Source organism: Canis lupus, chromosome 20 (assembly GCF_011100685.1).
Source record: "Canis lupus familiaris isolate Mischka breed German Shepherd chromosome 20, alternate assembly UU_Cfam_GSD_1.0, whole genome shotgun sequence".
NCBI classification, from domain to species: domain Eukaryota; kingdom Metazoa; phylum Chordata; class Mammalia; order Carnivora; family Canidae; genus Canis; species Canis lupus.
The window spans coordinates 33,210,648-33,224,313 of NC_049241.1; the positions used below are offsets into that span (position 1 = coordinate 33,210,648).

The 13,666-nt window shown below is 37.6% G+C and overlaps 1 protein-coding gene across 1 annotated transcript in view; it reads left to right on the forward strand.

Annotated features, from left to right (window-relative positions):
- DNAH12 (dynein axonemal heavy chain 12) overlaps positions 1 to 13,666 on the forward strand; it is a 202,979-nt gene that overhangs the window by 53,014 nt on the left and 136,299 nt on the right. Inside the window, 3 exon segments of the mRNA XM_038566103.1 lie at positions 6,380 to 6,499; positions 7,015 to 7,171; positions 7,403 to 7,575. Of these exon segments, the coding sequence (XP_038422031.1) occupies positions 6,380 to 6,499; positions 7,015 to 7,171; positions 7,403 to 7,575 (450 nt within the window).

Sequence of the window (13,666 nt, forward strand, 5' to 3'; positions counted from 1 at the left end):
AAAAATTAACATTATCCATGAAAGTATTTCCTTAATTTGTATAGAAATTTACCTCCTATGTGCCTAGCAATGGGTCATACATTCTTTGAAACTTATCCTTCTTTGAAACTTGTCATTTGTTTTTATTTCTAAATGTTGCTAATAAAATGCATTTAAATAATAATATATTTATATCTTTATGTACATTATTGTATCTAAACGTTACTGTATTAAATATAGTTCTTATTAGCATCATCTTCAAATTTTGTTCTGCAGTTTTTTCAGTTTATAATTTGAATCTACTATTATCACTTGAAGCAGATTATTTTATTTAAATTTAATTAATTAACATATAATGTATTATTGGTTTCAGAGGTAGAGGTCAGTGAGTCATCAGTCTTATATAACACCCAGTGCTCAGTATATCATGTGCCCTCCTTTATGTCCATCATCCAGTCATCCTATCTCACCAACCCACCTCCCCTCCAGTGACCCTTAGTTTGTTTTTTATGATTAAGAATCTCTTATGGTTTGTCTCCCTCTCTGATTTTGAGTTGTTTTATTTTTTCCTCTCTTCTGTATGATCTTCTGTTTTGTTTCTTAAATTCCACATGTGAGATCATATGATAATTGTCTTTCTGATTGACTTATTTCCCATACCATTATACTGCCTAGTTCCATCTATATCATTGCAAATGGCAAGATATTTTTTTAATGGCTCAGTAGTATTCCATTGTGTATATATACCACATCTTTATCCATTCATCAGTTGATAGACATCTGTGCTCTTTCCATTGTCTGGCTATTGTGGACATTGCTACTATAAACATTGGGGTTCAGGTGTTCCTTTGGATCACTACCTTTGTATCTTTGGGTAAATATCTAGTAGTACAGTTACTGGGTCATCCCATAGCTACATTTACAACCTTTTGAGGAATCTGTATACTGTTTTTCAGAGTGGCTGTACCAGCTTGCATTCCAATTAACAATGTATGATGGTTCCCCCTTCTCCACATCATCTCCAACATCTGTCATTTCCTGACCTGTTAATTTTAGCCATTCTGACTGGTGTTAGGTGGTATCTCATTGTGATTTTGATTTGTGTTTCCCTGATGCCAAGTGATGTGGAACATTTTTTTCATGTGTCTGGCTATTTGTATGTCCTCTTTGGGGAAATGTCTGTGAATGTCTCCTGCCCATTTCTTGACTGGATTGTTTGTTTTTTTGGGTGGTGAGTTTGATAAGTTCTTTATAGATTTTGGATACTAGCTCTTTATCTGATAAAACATTTGCAGATATCTTCTCCCATTCTGTTGGATGTCTTTTGGTTTTGTCGACTGTTTCCTTTGCTGTGCAGAAGATTTTTATCTTGAAGTCCCAGTACTTCATTTTGCCTTTGTTTCCCTTGCCTTTGGAGACACATCTAGCAAGAAGTTGCTGTGGCTGAGGTCACAGAGGTTGTTGCCTCTGTTCTCCTCTAGGATTTTGATGGATTCCTGTCTCACATTTAGGTCTTTCATCCATTTTGAGTCTATTTTTGTGTATAGTATGAGGAAATGGTTCAGTACCATTCTTCTGCATGTGGCTGTCCAATATTCCCAACACCATTTGTGGAAGAGACTTTTTTCCATTGGATAGTCTTTCCTTCTTTGTTGAAGATTAGTTGGCCATAATGTTGAGGGTCCATTTCTGGATTCTCTATTCTGTTCCATTGATCTGTGTGTCTGTTTTTGAGCTGGTACTGTACTGTCCTGATGATTATAGCTTTGTAATAGAAGTTAAAGTCTGGCATTGTGATGCCACCACAATGGTTTGGGGATCAAGGTAATGATGGTCTCAGAATGAATTTGGAAGTTTTCCTTCCATTTCTATTTTTTGAAACAGCTTCAGAAGAATAGGTATTAATTCTTCTTTAAATGTTTGGTAGAATTCCCCTGGGAAGCCATATGGCCCTGAACTCTTGCTATAGGGAGATTTTTGGTGACTGCTTCAATTTCCTTGCTGGTTATGGGTCTGTTCAGGTTTTATACTTCTTCCTGTTTCAGTATTGGTATTTATATATCTCTAGGAGTGCATCCATTTCTTCTAGATTGCCTAATTTGTTGGCATATAGTTTCTCATAATATGTTCTTATAATTGTTTTGGTTTCTTCAGTGTTGGTCATTATCTCTCTTCATTCATGATTTTATTTATTTGGGTCCTTTCTCTTCTTTTTGATAAGTTTGGCCAGGGGTTTGTTGATCTTATTAATTCTTTCAAAGAACCAGCCTCTAATTTCCTTGATATGTTCTACTGTTCTTCTGGTTTCTGTTTCATTGATTTATGCTCTGATCTTTATTATTTCTTTACCCATGCTGGGTTTAGGCTTTGTTTGCTGTTCTTTCTCCAGCTTTTTTAGTTTTTTAAAAAAGATTTTTATTTACTTATTCATGAGAGATAGACAGAGAGAGAGGGAGAGACATAGGCAGAGGGACAAGCAGGCTTCATTCAGGGAGCCTGATGCAGGACTTGATCCTGGGACCCCAGGATCATGACCTGAGCTCAGGGCAGATGTTCAATTATTGAGCCACCCAGGCATCCCCAGCTTTTTTAGTTATAAGGTTAGCGTGTATATTTGAGATTTTTCTAATTTTTTGAGAGAGGCTTGTATTACAATGTACTTCCCTCTTAGGACCACTTTTGGTGCATCCCAAACATTTTGAACAGTTGTGTTTTCGTTTTCATTTGTTTCCATGATTTAAAAAAGTTCTTTAGGGATCCCTGGGTGACGCAGCGGTTTGGCGCCTGCCTTTGGCCCAGGGCGCGATCCTGGAGACCCGGGATCGAATCCCACATAGGGCTCCCTGTGCATGGAGCCTGCTTCTCCCTCTGCCTGTGTCTCTGCGCCTCTCTCTCTCTCTGTGACTATCATAAATAAATAAAAATTAAAAAAAAAATTTAAAAAAGTTCTTTAATTTCCTGAATGACTCATTCTTTCTTTAGTAGGATGCTTTTTAACCTCCAAGTGTTTGAGTTCCTTCCAAATTTCCTCTTGTGATTGAGTTCATATTTCAAAGCTATGTGGTATGAAAATATACAGGGAATAATACCAATCTTTTGGTACCAGCTGAAACCTGATTTGTGGTGCAGTATGTGATTTATTCTAGAGAATGTTCCATATGCATGAAGAATGTGTATTCTGTTGTTTTAGGATCGAATGCTATGTATATATCTGTGAAGTCCATCTGGTCCAGTATGTCATTCAAAGCCCTTATTTCCTTGTTGATCCTCTGCTCAGATGATCTGTTCATTGCAGTGAGTGGGGTGTTGAAGTCCTCTACTATTATTGTATTATTATCAATATGTTTCTTTAATTTGGTTATTAATTGGTTGGTATAATTGGCTGCTCCCATGTTAGGAGCATATATTTATAATTGTTAGATCTTCTTGTTGGATAGATGCTTTAAGTATGATATAGTGTCCCTCTTCATCTCTTACTATAGTCTTTGGTTTAGATTGAATTTGTCTGATATGAGGATTACTACCCCAGCTTTCTTTTGATGTCCATTAGTGTGATAAATGGTTCTCCACCCCCTCATTTTCAGTCTGGAGGTGTCTTTAAGTCTAAAGTGAGTCTCTTGTAGACAGCAGATAGATGGGTCTTGCTTTTTTATCCAATCTGATACCCTGTGTCTTTTGGTTGGGGCATGAGCCCATTTACCTTCAAAGTAACTATTGAAATATATGAATTTAGTGCCATGGTATTACCTATAAGATCCCTGTTTCTGTAGATTGTCTCTGTTCCTTTCTGGTTTATGTTATTCTTCTGTTTTCTCTTTGCTTACAGAATCTTCCTTAATATTTCTTGCAGGGCTTATTTAGTGGTCACATATTCCTTCAGTTTCTGTCTGTCCTGGAAGCTCTTTACCTCTCCTTCCATTCTGAATGACAGCTTTCCTGGATAAGATATTCTTGGATGCATGTTTTTCTCAATTAGTACCCTGAATATAACATGTCTGTCCTTTCTGGCCTGCCAGGTCTCTGTGGATAGGTCTGCTGCCAGTCTAATGTTCCTACCCCTGTAGATTAAGAACTTCTTGTCTCGACCTGCTTTGGATCTTCTCTTTATCTCTGAAATTTGCAAGCTTTACTTATTTGTCAGGGTGTTGATCTATTTTGATTGATTTTGGGTCCTCTCTACTATTGGACTTGAGTTCCTGTTTCCTTCCCCAGATTAGGGGAGTTCTTGGCTATGATTTGTTTAAATATACTTTCTGGCCCTCTCTTTCTTCCTTCTCCCTCAGAGGCCCCAATAATTCTAATACCTTTTAAATTTTATAATGTCACTGATTTCTCAAAGCCTCCCTTCATGGTCCATTAGTTGTTTTTCTCTCTTCCTCAGCTTCCTTAACTTTTCATCAACTTGTCTTCTATGTCACTTACTCTCCCTTCTGCCTCATTTACCAAGCTGTTAGAGCATCCAATTTAGACTGTGTCTCAGTTAGAGCATTTTAAATTTCTGCCTGATTAGGTCTCATTTCTGCACCAAGAAATTCTCTAGTTTTTAATGCTTTTTTCAATTCCAGCTATTAACTTTATAATTACTATCCTGAATTACAGCTCTGACATCTCATTTATATCCATATCAATTAAGTCTGTTGCAGAGAATATACCTCTGGTTCTTTCCTTTGTTGTGAACTCCTCCTTTTAGTCATTGTGCTTAGAGAAGAATAGATGAACGAGTGAAAAATATCAACCACAACCCAAGCAAAATACAAATCCAAAGAGGTCAGAAGCCAAAAAAGAAAAGAAAGAGAAAAATAAAAAGGAAAGAAAAGAAGGGAAACTTAAAAAGGGGGTGGTGGTGGAATATAACTCAGGGTGGACAAAACAGAGTGATCCACTTGGTCCTGAGTGTATTTTGGTCTGTGTGTTAGAAGACACTAAAGCCCAAAATTGAAAAGAAAGCAAAACTTATATATATACAAAAATAAATGTGAATAGAGTGAAAGGATGCCCAAAATAAAGAATATATCTATAAAATGTACATGTAAAAAATGGAAGTTAAAAAAAGACTTAAAATCAGAGTTGATAAAACAAGAAACTAGTTGAAAAAGGGAAAAAGAAAACAGAAATGGAAAATTTTAAACTAAAAGATAAACAAATCATGAGAAAAGAACCCTCGAATTCTATGCACTATTTTCCCTTAGAGCTGGTGCTTTGCAGTCCTGTGAGATCTGTAAACTTAGTATTCCCCTGTTCTTCCAGCTGGTCTACTGGGGGAGGGGTCTACTGCAATGATTCACAGGTGTCTGCCTGGGTGGGATTGCACTGCCCCATGCCAGGGGACAGGGCTCAGCTAAGCTCTTTCTAGTTGTTCCCTGATGCCTTTCTGTACCTCTTTATAGGGTGAAAAATAAAATGGCCACATCCAATATCCAGCCCCAGAGCCAAAAGATGTCAGTCCTCTCTCTTCAGTAAACCTTCAGGGATAAGTGGTCTTCACTTTTGTGTGTGCCAAACTCTGCAGATCCCACAGTGTGTGCCCATACCAATCCTCTTGGGGGAAAGTGGAGGGTCTTCCCATTACTGTCCTTTACAGGGTCTCTGCATTGAGAACTGTCACATGCACCCACTCCTTCCAGGGGAAGGGAGGAGGGTCCTCAAGTTCCTACCTTCATGGAGAGTGGTCAACCAACCAACCCTGGCTCTTGGTTTATTGCAAATAGAATTGATGGTAACCAGTTTTCCTGCTCCAATGCTTGAGAACTCTACTGGCCCAGGCACCCTTGTACTTTCTGTGACTCTGGGGATCCTGAGACTACAGTGCCCCAACTAAGACTCTACCTGGGTTCACCACCTGAGCACCTTTCATGCAGGGATGTCTCTCACTGGAGCAGATTTCTAAGGGTTCTGATCTTGTACTCCAGGGCTATAAAACTTGCCTGCAGCTGGCTTATGGAGGCTCCCTTCCCTTGTCACTTAATTTCTTATATATCGCTTCAGATTCACTTTTTTTCACCTCCTGCCTTACAGAAAGTGGTTGCTTTTCTACTTGTAGAGTTCCAGTAATTATTATCTTAATCTCAGGTTGAATTCACGGGTGTTCAAAATGATTTGATAGTTATCTAGCTAAATTCAAGGGACCAGATGAAACAAGGTCCCTTACTCCTCTGCCATCTTGAGCTTTCCCTGTTAACATGTTAGCGTTCATCATTCCACTCTTTTATGAATAAACAAAAACATTTTAAAATATAATTTATAACAAGTTTTCTTTCAAATAGTCATCTGAAAGTTTTCATGACTATGTGATATTCTAGCCTATGAATCTAGCAAATATTGCACTTCCCTATTTTTAGACATTTAGCTTTTTATTCCTTCCATAATATTGTAAAGGTAAAAATGCTTTTTAATTATTCAGGCTTATCCGGAATCCATAAGAAAAGATTGGGTTCGAGAATGGCCTGGCCAAGTTGTACTTTGTGTTTCTCAAATGTTCTGGACTTCTGAGACACAGGAAGTTATAAGTGGTGGGACAGAGGTAAAGCATTATTTATTTATTTATTTATTTATTTATTTATTTATTTATTTATTATGTAGCGAGAATGCACACAGGGGAGGGGCAGAGAGAGAGGGAGAATCTTAAGCAGGCTTCATACCCAGCACAAACTCCACGCAGGGCTTGATTTCATGACCATAAGATGATGACCTGAGCTGAAATCAAGAGTCCAACATTTAACCGATTAGCCACCGAGGTGCCCTAAAGCATTTTTTTTTTACACAAAATTCATTTCTACTGTGATGTTTCTTAGTTAGCTTATCTATTCTTCATAAAGGCAGTCTTCCCACCAGTTTGTACATCTAGCGTTAAAATTATACAATTTGCTGAAAACTTGTTCTTGGCATTTTATGAAGGTTAGACAAACTCATTCTGTTTTATAATTCATCTCTATATTGAGATATATTATGAAGTCAGAATTGTTTTGTAAAAGAGTATATAAAATATATGTTTTAGATACTATATATCATTAGTTTAATTGCTTTTTTATTTTGTAGGCATTAAAGAAGTACTATAACGAACTTCAGAATCAGCTAAATGATATTGTAGAGCTGGTAAGGGGAAAATTGTCGAAGCAGACCAGGATCACTCTGGGGGCTTTGGTTACAATTGATGTCCATGCTAGAGATGTGGTCATGGACATGATTGATATAGGTATGTGACTCTTTAATGTTAAAGATAAAATATCAATAGCTTCTAGAAACAGAGATTTATACAGACATCTTTTTCTCTCTCTACAGAATTTATTTTACATGATTTTTCTCTAAATTGGAAAACAAATTATTTTAATATTTGCTGTTATAAAAGTTGATAGAATACCTATTTTTCAAAGATTTTTCCATTTCATTCAAGATTATATGTCTTGTTTTATTTTATTCTTTCTAGGTGTCTCACATGACACAGATTTCCAGTGGCTTGCTCAGCTTCGATATTATTGGGAATATGACAATGCTCGAGTTCATATCATTAATTGCAATGTGAAATATGCTTATGAATATCTTGGTAACTCACCTCGACTTGTCATTACTCCTCTAACGGACAGGTGTTACAGAACATTGGTATGCATTTAAATTATTTTAATTCATACATTAGAAACTACTTTTTGGTTTATTGTCATATTTTCTTATCCAAATTTAACATGGCTATCCTCATTTTATTCTCTTACCTGTAATGGTTGATTTGAGCTATTCCTTCCTAGTCCCTAGATCCCTTTATATGAAATTATAGTAATAAATATTTACTTCTGGGTGCTTCTGTAGAATACAAGAGTGTTTGGATTCTAATTCTTGAAAATCATGAGTCATTTCTATTGTGGATAATTAAAAAAGAAGGTATTTGAGATTTAAACAGAAGACTGGAGCTGCAGGAAATGGTATCAGTTTTTGCAGTGGAGTTCTGGGAGACATGACAGGAAGACAAATGAAGTCCATCTGGGCCTTAGAACACCAAGTTATTTCTGTTGAAACGGAGGAAAAGAGCTGAAATGCAGGGAGTGGTGCTAAGGTCTGTGTGTTGAGAAGCTATGGAAGATAAAGCTATGACTATAAACAACAACAGCAAAAACTACCTGGGAATAATGTTGCCTGATAAAATACAGGACTCTCAGGTAAATTAGTTATACCAATAAATTATTCATTGTCTATCTGAAATTCAAACTTAACTGGGCATTCTGTATTTTAATTTGCTAAACCTGGTAACCTTACCTGAGAATTGAGGAGAACCATCAAGAAATACCAATCTACCTGTGCTAAGTAAGTAAAATTAAGGTTCATTGAGTTCTCTAGAAGCAGAGATGAAATGGGGGTTCTAGGGCAAATGATTTACTAGGGAATGCTCTCAATAAAAACCTGTAGAGTGAGGAGAATAGGGGGGAAAGCTAACTAACAATGCAGTTTCAACAGAAGTATAGCCTTAGCCTAATCTCATGGCTCTGATGAATGGCATCATGGGGGTATCCTACTTTAAGGCAAAGGAGCCTGGCTTTTTTTTTTTTTTTAAGATTTTTATTTATTTATTCATGACACACACACACACACACACACACACACAGAGGCAGAGACACAGGCAGAAGGAGAAGCAGGCTCCATGCAGGGAGCCTGATGTGGGACTCAATCTTGGGATTTCAGGATCATGCCCTGGGCTGAAGGCAGGTGCTAAACCGCTGAGCCACCCAGGGATCCCAGAGCCTGGCTTTCATATCCCTTTATGGTCATTGGTTATCAGTCACCCCTGGGGCTAGGGCACGAAAATTAAGAAAGGGAAACTTCACTAAAATGGAGCTGGGAGGCTAGAAGGAGAAGCTCTCAAGCCCTACTACCACCCATCATGCAAAGCCAACAGGAAGAGAAGTACTATCATTCCTGACAGGAAGAAACATGTACAGGACTTCCTAGCCTGGAATAAGGACTTTCTTCTTCTCCGGAAAGAGCCCAGCCAATGAGAGACTGTCTCAACTCAGCCAATAAGAAGCTACTGCACTTGGAACTCCCAGTTTCCTGGAAAAAAAAAAAAAAAAAAAAGGAACTCCCAGTTTCTTCTAATGGATTACTTGTTTATAATGACCCTTCCCATTGCTCCCTTTCCTCTATAAAAGAGCCTTCCTATCCTTCATTCTCTAGGCTTACCCATGGTTCTGTAGAAGCTTGTATGTTCTGAATTGAAATTGTCTGCTATTCTTGAACAAATCCATTCTTGCTGGTAAACTAACTGATAGTTTTAAAGGTAACAGGCGTGAGTAAGCTCTCAGGTGTTCGTGGATAAGGTAGCACCTATTATTCTGGGGCAATTCTCAGGAGAAGACAGTTGTACGCTATTTGTAGCTGATACAGCAATTGGGGTTGGATACAATGGCCAATGAAGGGTGTCAGTATATCTAGGATAAAATATTTCTTTCTTTTTTTTAACATTTTTAAAAAAGATTTTATTTATTTATTCATGAGAGACACACAGAGAGACAGAGGCAGGCTCTATGCAGGGAGCCCCACGGGGGACTCAATCCCAGGTCTCCAGGATCACACCCTGGGCTACAGGCGGCGCTAAACCACTGTGCCACTGGGGCTGCCCTTAACATTTGTTTTTATTTAAGTTTGATTTGCAAACATATAGTATAACACACAGTGCTCATCCCATCAATTGCCCTCCTCAGTGCCTGTCATCCAGTTATCCCAACCCCCCAACCCCTCCCCTTCTGCAGCCCTTTGTTTCCCAGAGTTAGGAGTCTCTCATGGTTTGTCTCCCTCTCTAACTTTTTCTACTCAGTTCCCCTCCTTTCCCTTGTAATCCCTTTCACTATTTCTTATATTCCATATATGAGTGAAACCATATGATGATTGTCCTTCTCTGACTGACTTATTTCACTCAGCATAATACCCTCCAGTTCCATGCAGGTCCAAGAAAATGGTGGGTATTTGTCCTTTCTGATGGCTGAGTAATATTCCATTGTATATATAGACCACATCTTCTTTATCCATTCATCTTTCAATGGACACCGAGGCTCCTTCCACAGTTTTTTTTTTCCTTCCACAGTTTGACTATTGTGGACATTGCTGCTATAAACATTGGGGTACAGGTGTCCTGGTGTTTCACTACATCTGTATCTTTGGGGTAAATCCCCAGTAGTGTAATTGCTGGGTCATAGGGTAGCTCTATTTTTTTGAGGAACCTCCACACTGTTTTTCAGAGTGGCTGCACCAGTTTACATTCCTACCCACAGTGCATAAGGGTACCCCTTTCTCCACATCCTCTCCAACACTTGTTGATTCCTGTCTTGTTAATTTTCACCATTCTCACTGGTGTGAGGTGGTATTTCATTGTGGTTTTGATTTGTAGTTCCCTGATGGCAAGTGATGCAGAGCATTTTCTCATGTGCTTGTTGGCCATGTCTATGTCTTCTTTGGTGAAATTTCTGTTCATGTCTTCTGCCCATTTCATGATTGGATTTTTTGTTTCTTGGGTGTTGGGTTTAATAAGTTCTTTATAGATCTTGGATACTAGCTCTTTATCTGATATGTCATTTGCAAATATCTTCTCCCATCTGTAGGTTGTCTTTTAGTTTTATTGAGTATTACTTTTGCTGTGCAAAAGATTTTTATCTTGATCAAGTCCAAATAGTTCATTTTTGCTTTTGTTTCCCTTGCCTTTATAGATGTATCTTGCAAGAAGTTACTATGACTAAGTTCAAAAAGGGTGTTGCCTGTGTTCTCCTCTAGGATTTTGATGGATTCTTGTCTCACATTTAGATCTTTCCTCCATTTTGAGTTTATCTTTGTGTGTGATGTAAGACACTGGTCTAGTTTCTTTCTTCTGCATGTGGCTGTCCAATTTTCCCAGCACCATTTATTGAAGAGACTGTCTTTCTTCCAGTGGATAGTCTTTCTTCCTTTGTCGAATATTAGTTGACCATAGAGTTGAGTGCCCATTTCTGGGTTCTCTATTCTGTTCCATTGATCTATGTGTCTGTTTTTGTGCCAGTACCATACTGTCTTGATGATCACAGGTTTGTAACACAGGCTTGAAATCTGGCATTGTGATACCCCTGGCATTGGTTTTCTTTCTCAATATTCCTCTGGCTATTCGGGGTCTTTTCTGATTCCATACAAATCTTAAGATTATTTGTTCCAACTCTGTGAAGGAAGTTCATGGTACTTTGATAGGGATTGCATTGAATGTGTAAATTGCCCTGGATAGCATAGACATTTTCATAATATTTATTCTTCCAATCCATGAGCATGGAATGTTTTTCCATCTCTCTGTGTCTTCTTCAATTTCTTTCAGAAGTGTTCTATAGTTTTTAGGGTATAGATCCTTTACCTCTTTGGTTAGGTTTATTCCTCAGTATCTTATGCTTTTGGATGCAATTGTAAATGGGATTGATTTCTTAATTTATCTTTCTTCAGTCTCATTGTTAGCGTATAGAAATGCCACTGATTTCTGTGCATTGATTTTGTATCCTGCCACATTGCTGAATTGCTGTATGAGTTCTAGCAATCTTGGGATGGAGTCTTTTGGGTTTTCTACATACAGTATCATGTCATCTGTGAAGTGGGAGAGTTTGACTTCTTTGCCAATTTGAATGCCTTTTATTTCTTTTTGTTGTCTGATTGCTGAGGCTAGGACTTCTAGTACTATGTTGAATAACAGTGGTGATAGTGGACATCCCTGTCATGTTTCTGATCTTAGGGGAAAGTCTCTCAGTTTTTCCCCATTGAAAATGATGTTCACTGTGGGCTTTTCATAAATAGCTTTTAAGATGCTGAGGAATGCTCCCTCTATCCCTACACTCTGAAGAGTTTTGATCATGAATGGATGCTGTATTTTGTAAATGGTTTCTCTGCATCTATTGAGAGGATCATATGGTTCTTGCCTTTTCTCTTATTGATGTGATCTATCATGTTGATTGTTTTATGAGTGTTGAACCAGCTTGCATCCCAGGGATAAATCCCACTTGGTCATGGTGAATAATCCTCTTAATCTACTGTTGGATCCTGTTGGTTATCTTGGGAAGAATTTTTGCATCCATGTTCATCCGGGATATTGGTCTATAATTCTCCTTTTTGGTGGGGTCTTTGGTTTTGGAATCAAGGTAATGCCGGCCTCATAAAATGAGTTTGGAAGTATTCCCTCCCTTTCTATCCTTTGAAACAGCTTTAGTAGAATAGGTATTATTTCTTCTTTAAATATTTGATAGAATTCCCCTGGAAGCGATCTGGCCCTGGACTTTTGTGTCTTGGGAGGTTTCTGGTGACTGCTTCAATTTCCTCCCTGGTTATTGGCCTATTAAGGTTTTCTATTTATTCCAGTTCCAGTTTTGGTAATTTGTGGTTTTCCAGAAATGCATCCATTTCTTCTAGATTGCCTAATTTGTTGGCATATAGCTGCTCATAATACATTTTTAAAATTGTTTGTATTTCCTTGGTATTGGTTGTGATCCTTCCTTTTTTATTCATGATTTTATTAATTTGAGTCTTTTTTCTTTTTAATAAGGCTGGCTAGGGGTTTATCTATCTTATTAATTCTTTCAAAGAACCAACTCCTGGTTCTACAGCTCTTCTGGTCTCTATTTCATTGAATTCTGCTTGAATCTTTATCATATCCCTTCTTCTGCCTATTGTAGGTTTTACTTGCTGTTTTTTCTCCAGTTCCTTTACATGTGACGTTAGCTTGTGTATTTGAGTTGTTTTTTTTTTTCAATTTTTCAAGGGAGGCTTATATTGTATTTCCCTATTAGGACTGCTTTTGCTGTATCCCAAGGATTTTGAATGGTTGTATCTGTAAGAGCCTCATGGACTCTTAATTGTTTTTCTCTTTTTTCCTCAGCTTCCTTCCTTACCATCAACTTGTCTTCTATGTCACTCACTGTCTCTTCCACCTCATTAACCCTAGCAGTTAGAACATCCAGTTTGGATTGTATCTCATTTAACCTATTTTTAATTTCAGCCTGATTATATCTGAATTCTGCAGGAAACGAAGTCTCTAGGATCCTTTATGCTTTTTTCCAGAGCCACCAGTAGTTTTATATTGGACTTATGAATTGAATTTCTGACATCATACTGAAATCCAAATTCTATAACTCTGTGGCAGAGAATATTGTTTCCGGTTCTTTCTTTTGTGGTGAATTCTTCCTTCTAGTCATTTGTCCAGTGCAGAGCGGCTGTATGAGAGGGCTAAACCAAAACTATCAATCACGACCTAAGTAAAATACACCCTAGATGATTCTGAAGGGTCAGAGACCAGAAAATAAAGGAAAAAGAACAGAACAAAATAAAAGGATCACTAAAGTGAAAAACAAATTTTAAAACAAAGTAGTAAAAATAAAAAGTCAAAAATCAAAAACAAAGAAGACAAAATAAAAAGAAAAAAAGTAAAGAAAAGAGAAAAAAGAAGGGAGGTATGGTGGTGGTGAGGAAGTGGTAGTGGAGAGAGAATGTGATCTACCTGATGGGTCTAGAGGGTGATCCTCTTGGTTCAGAGTGTATTTTGTTCTGTATGTTAGAAGATGCTCAATTCCAAATTTATATAAACCAGCAATACTTATACAAAGGTCCAACATTGACCACAAAAACATAAACAAGATAAAAGAGGGGGGCAGAATGGGAAAGAAGAGAGAATATAATCTCACAGAATGAACCAACATGGTGTTCCACTTGGTTC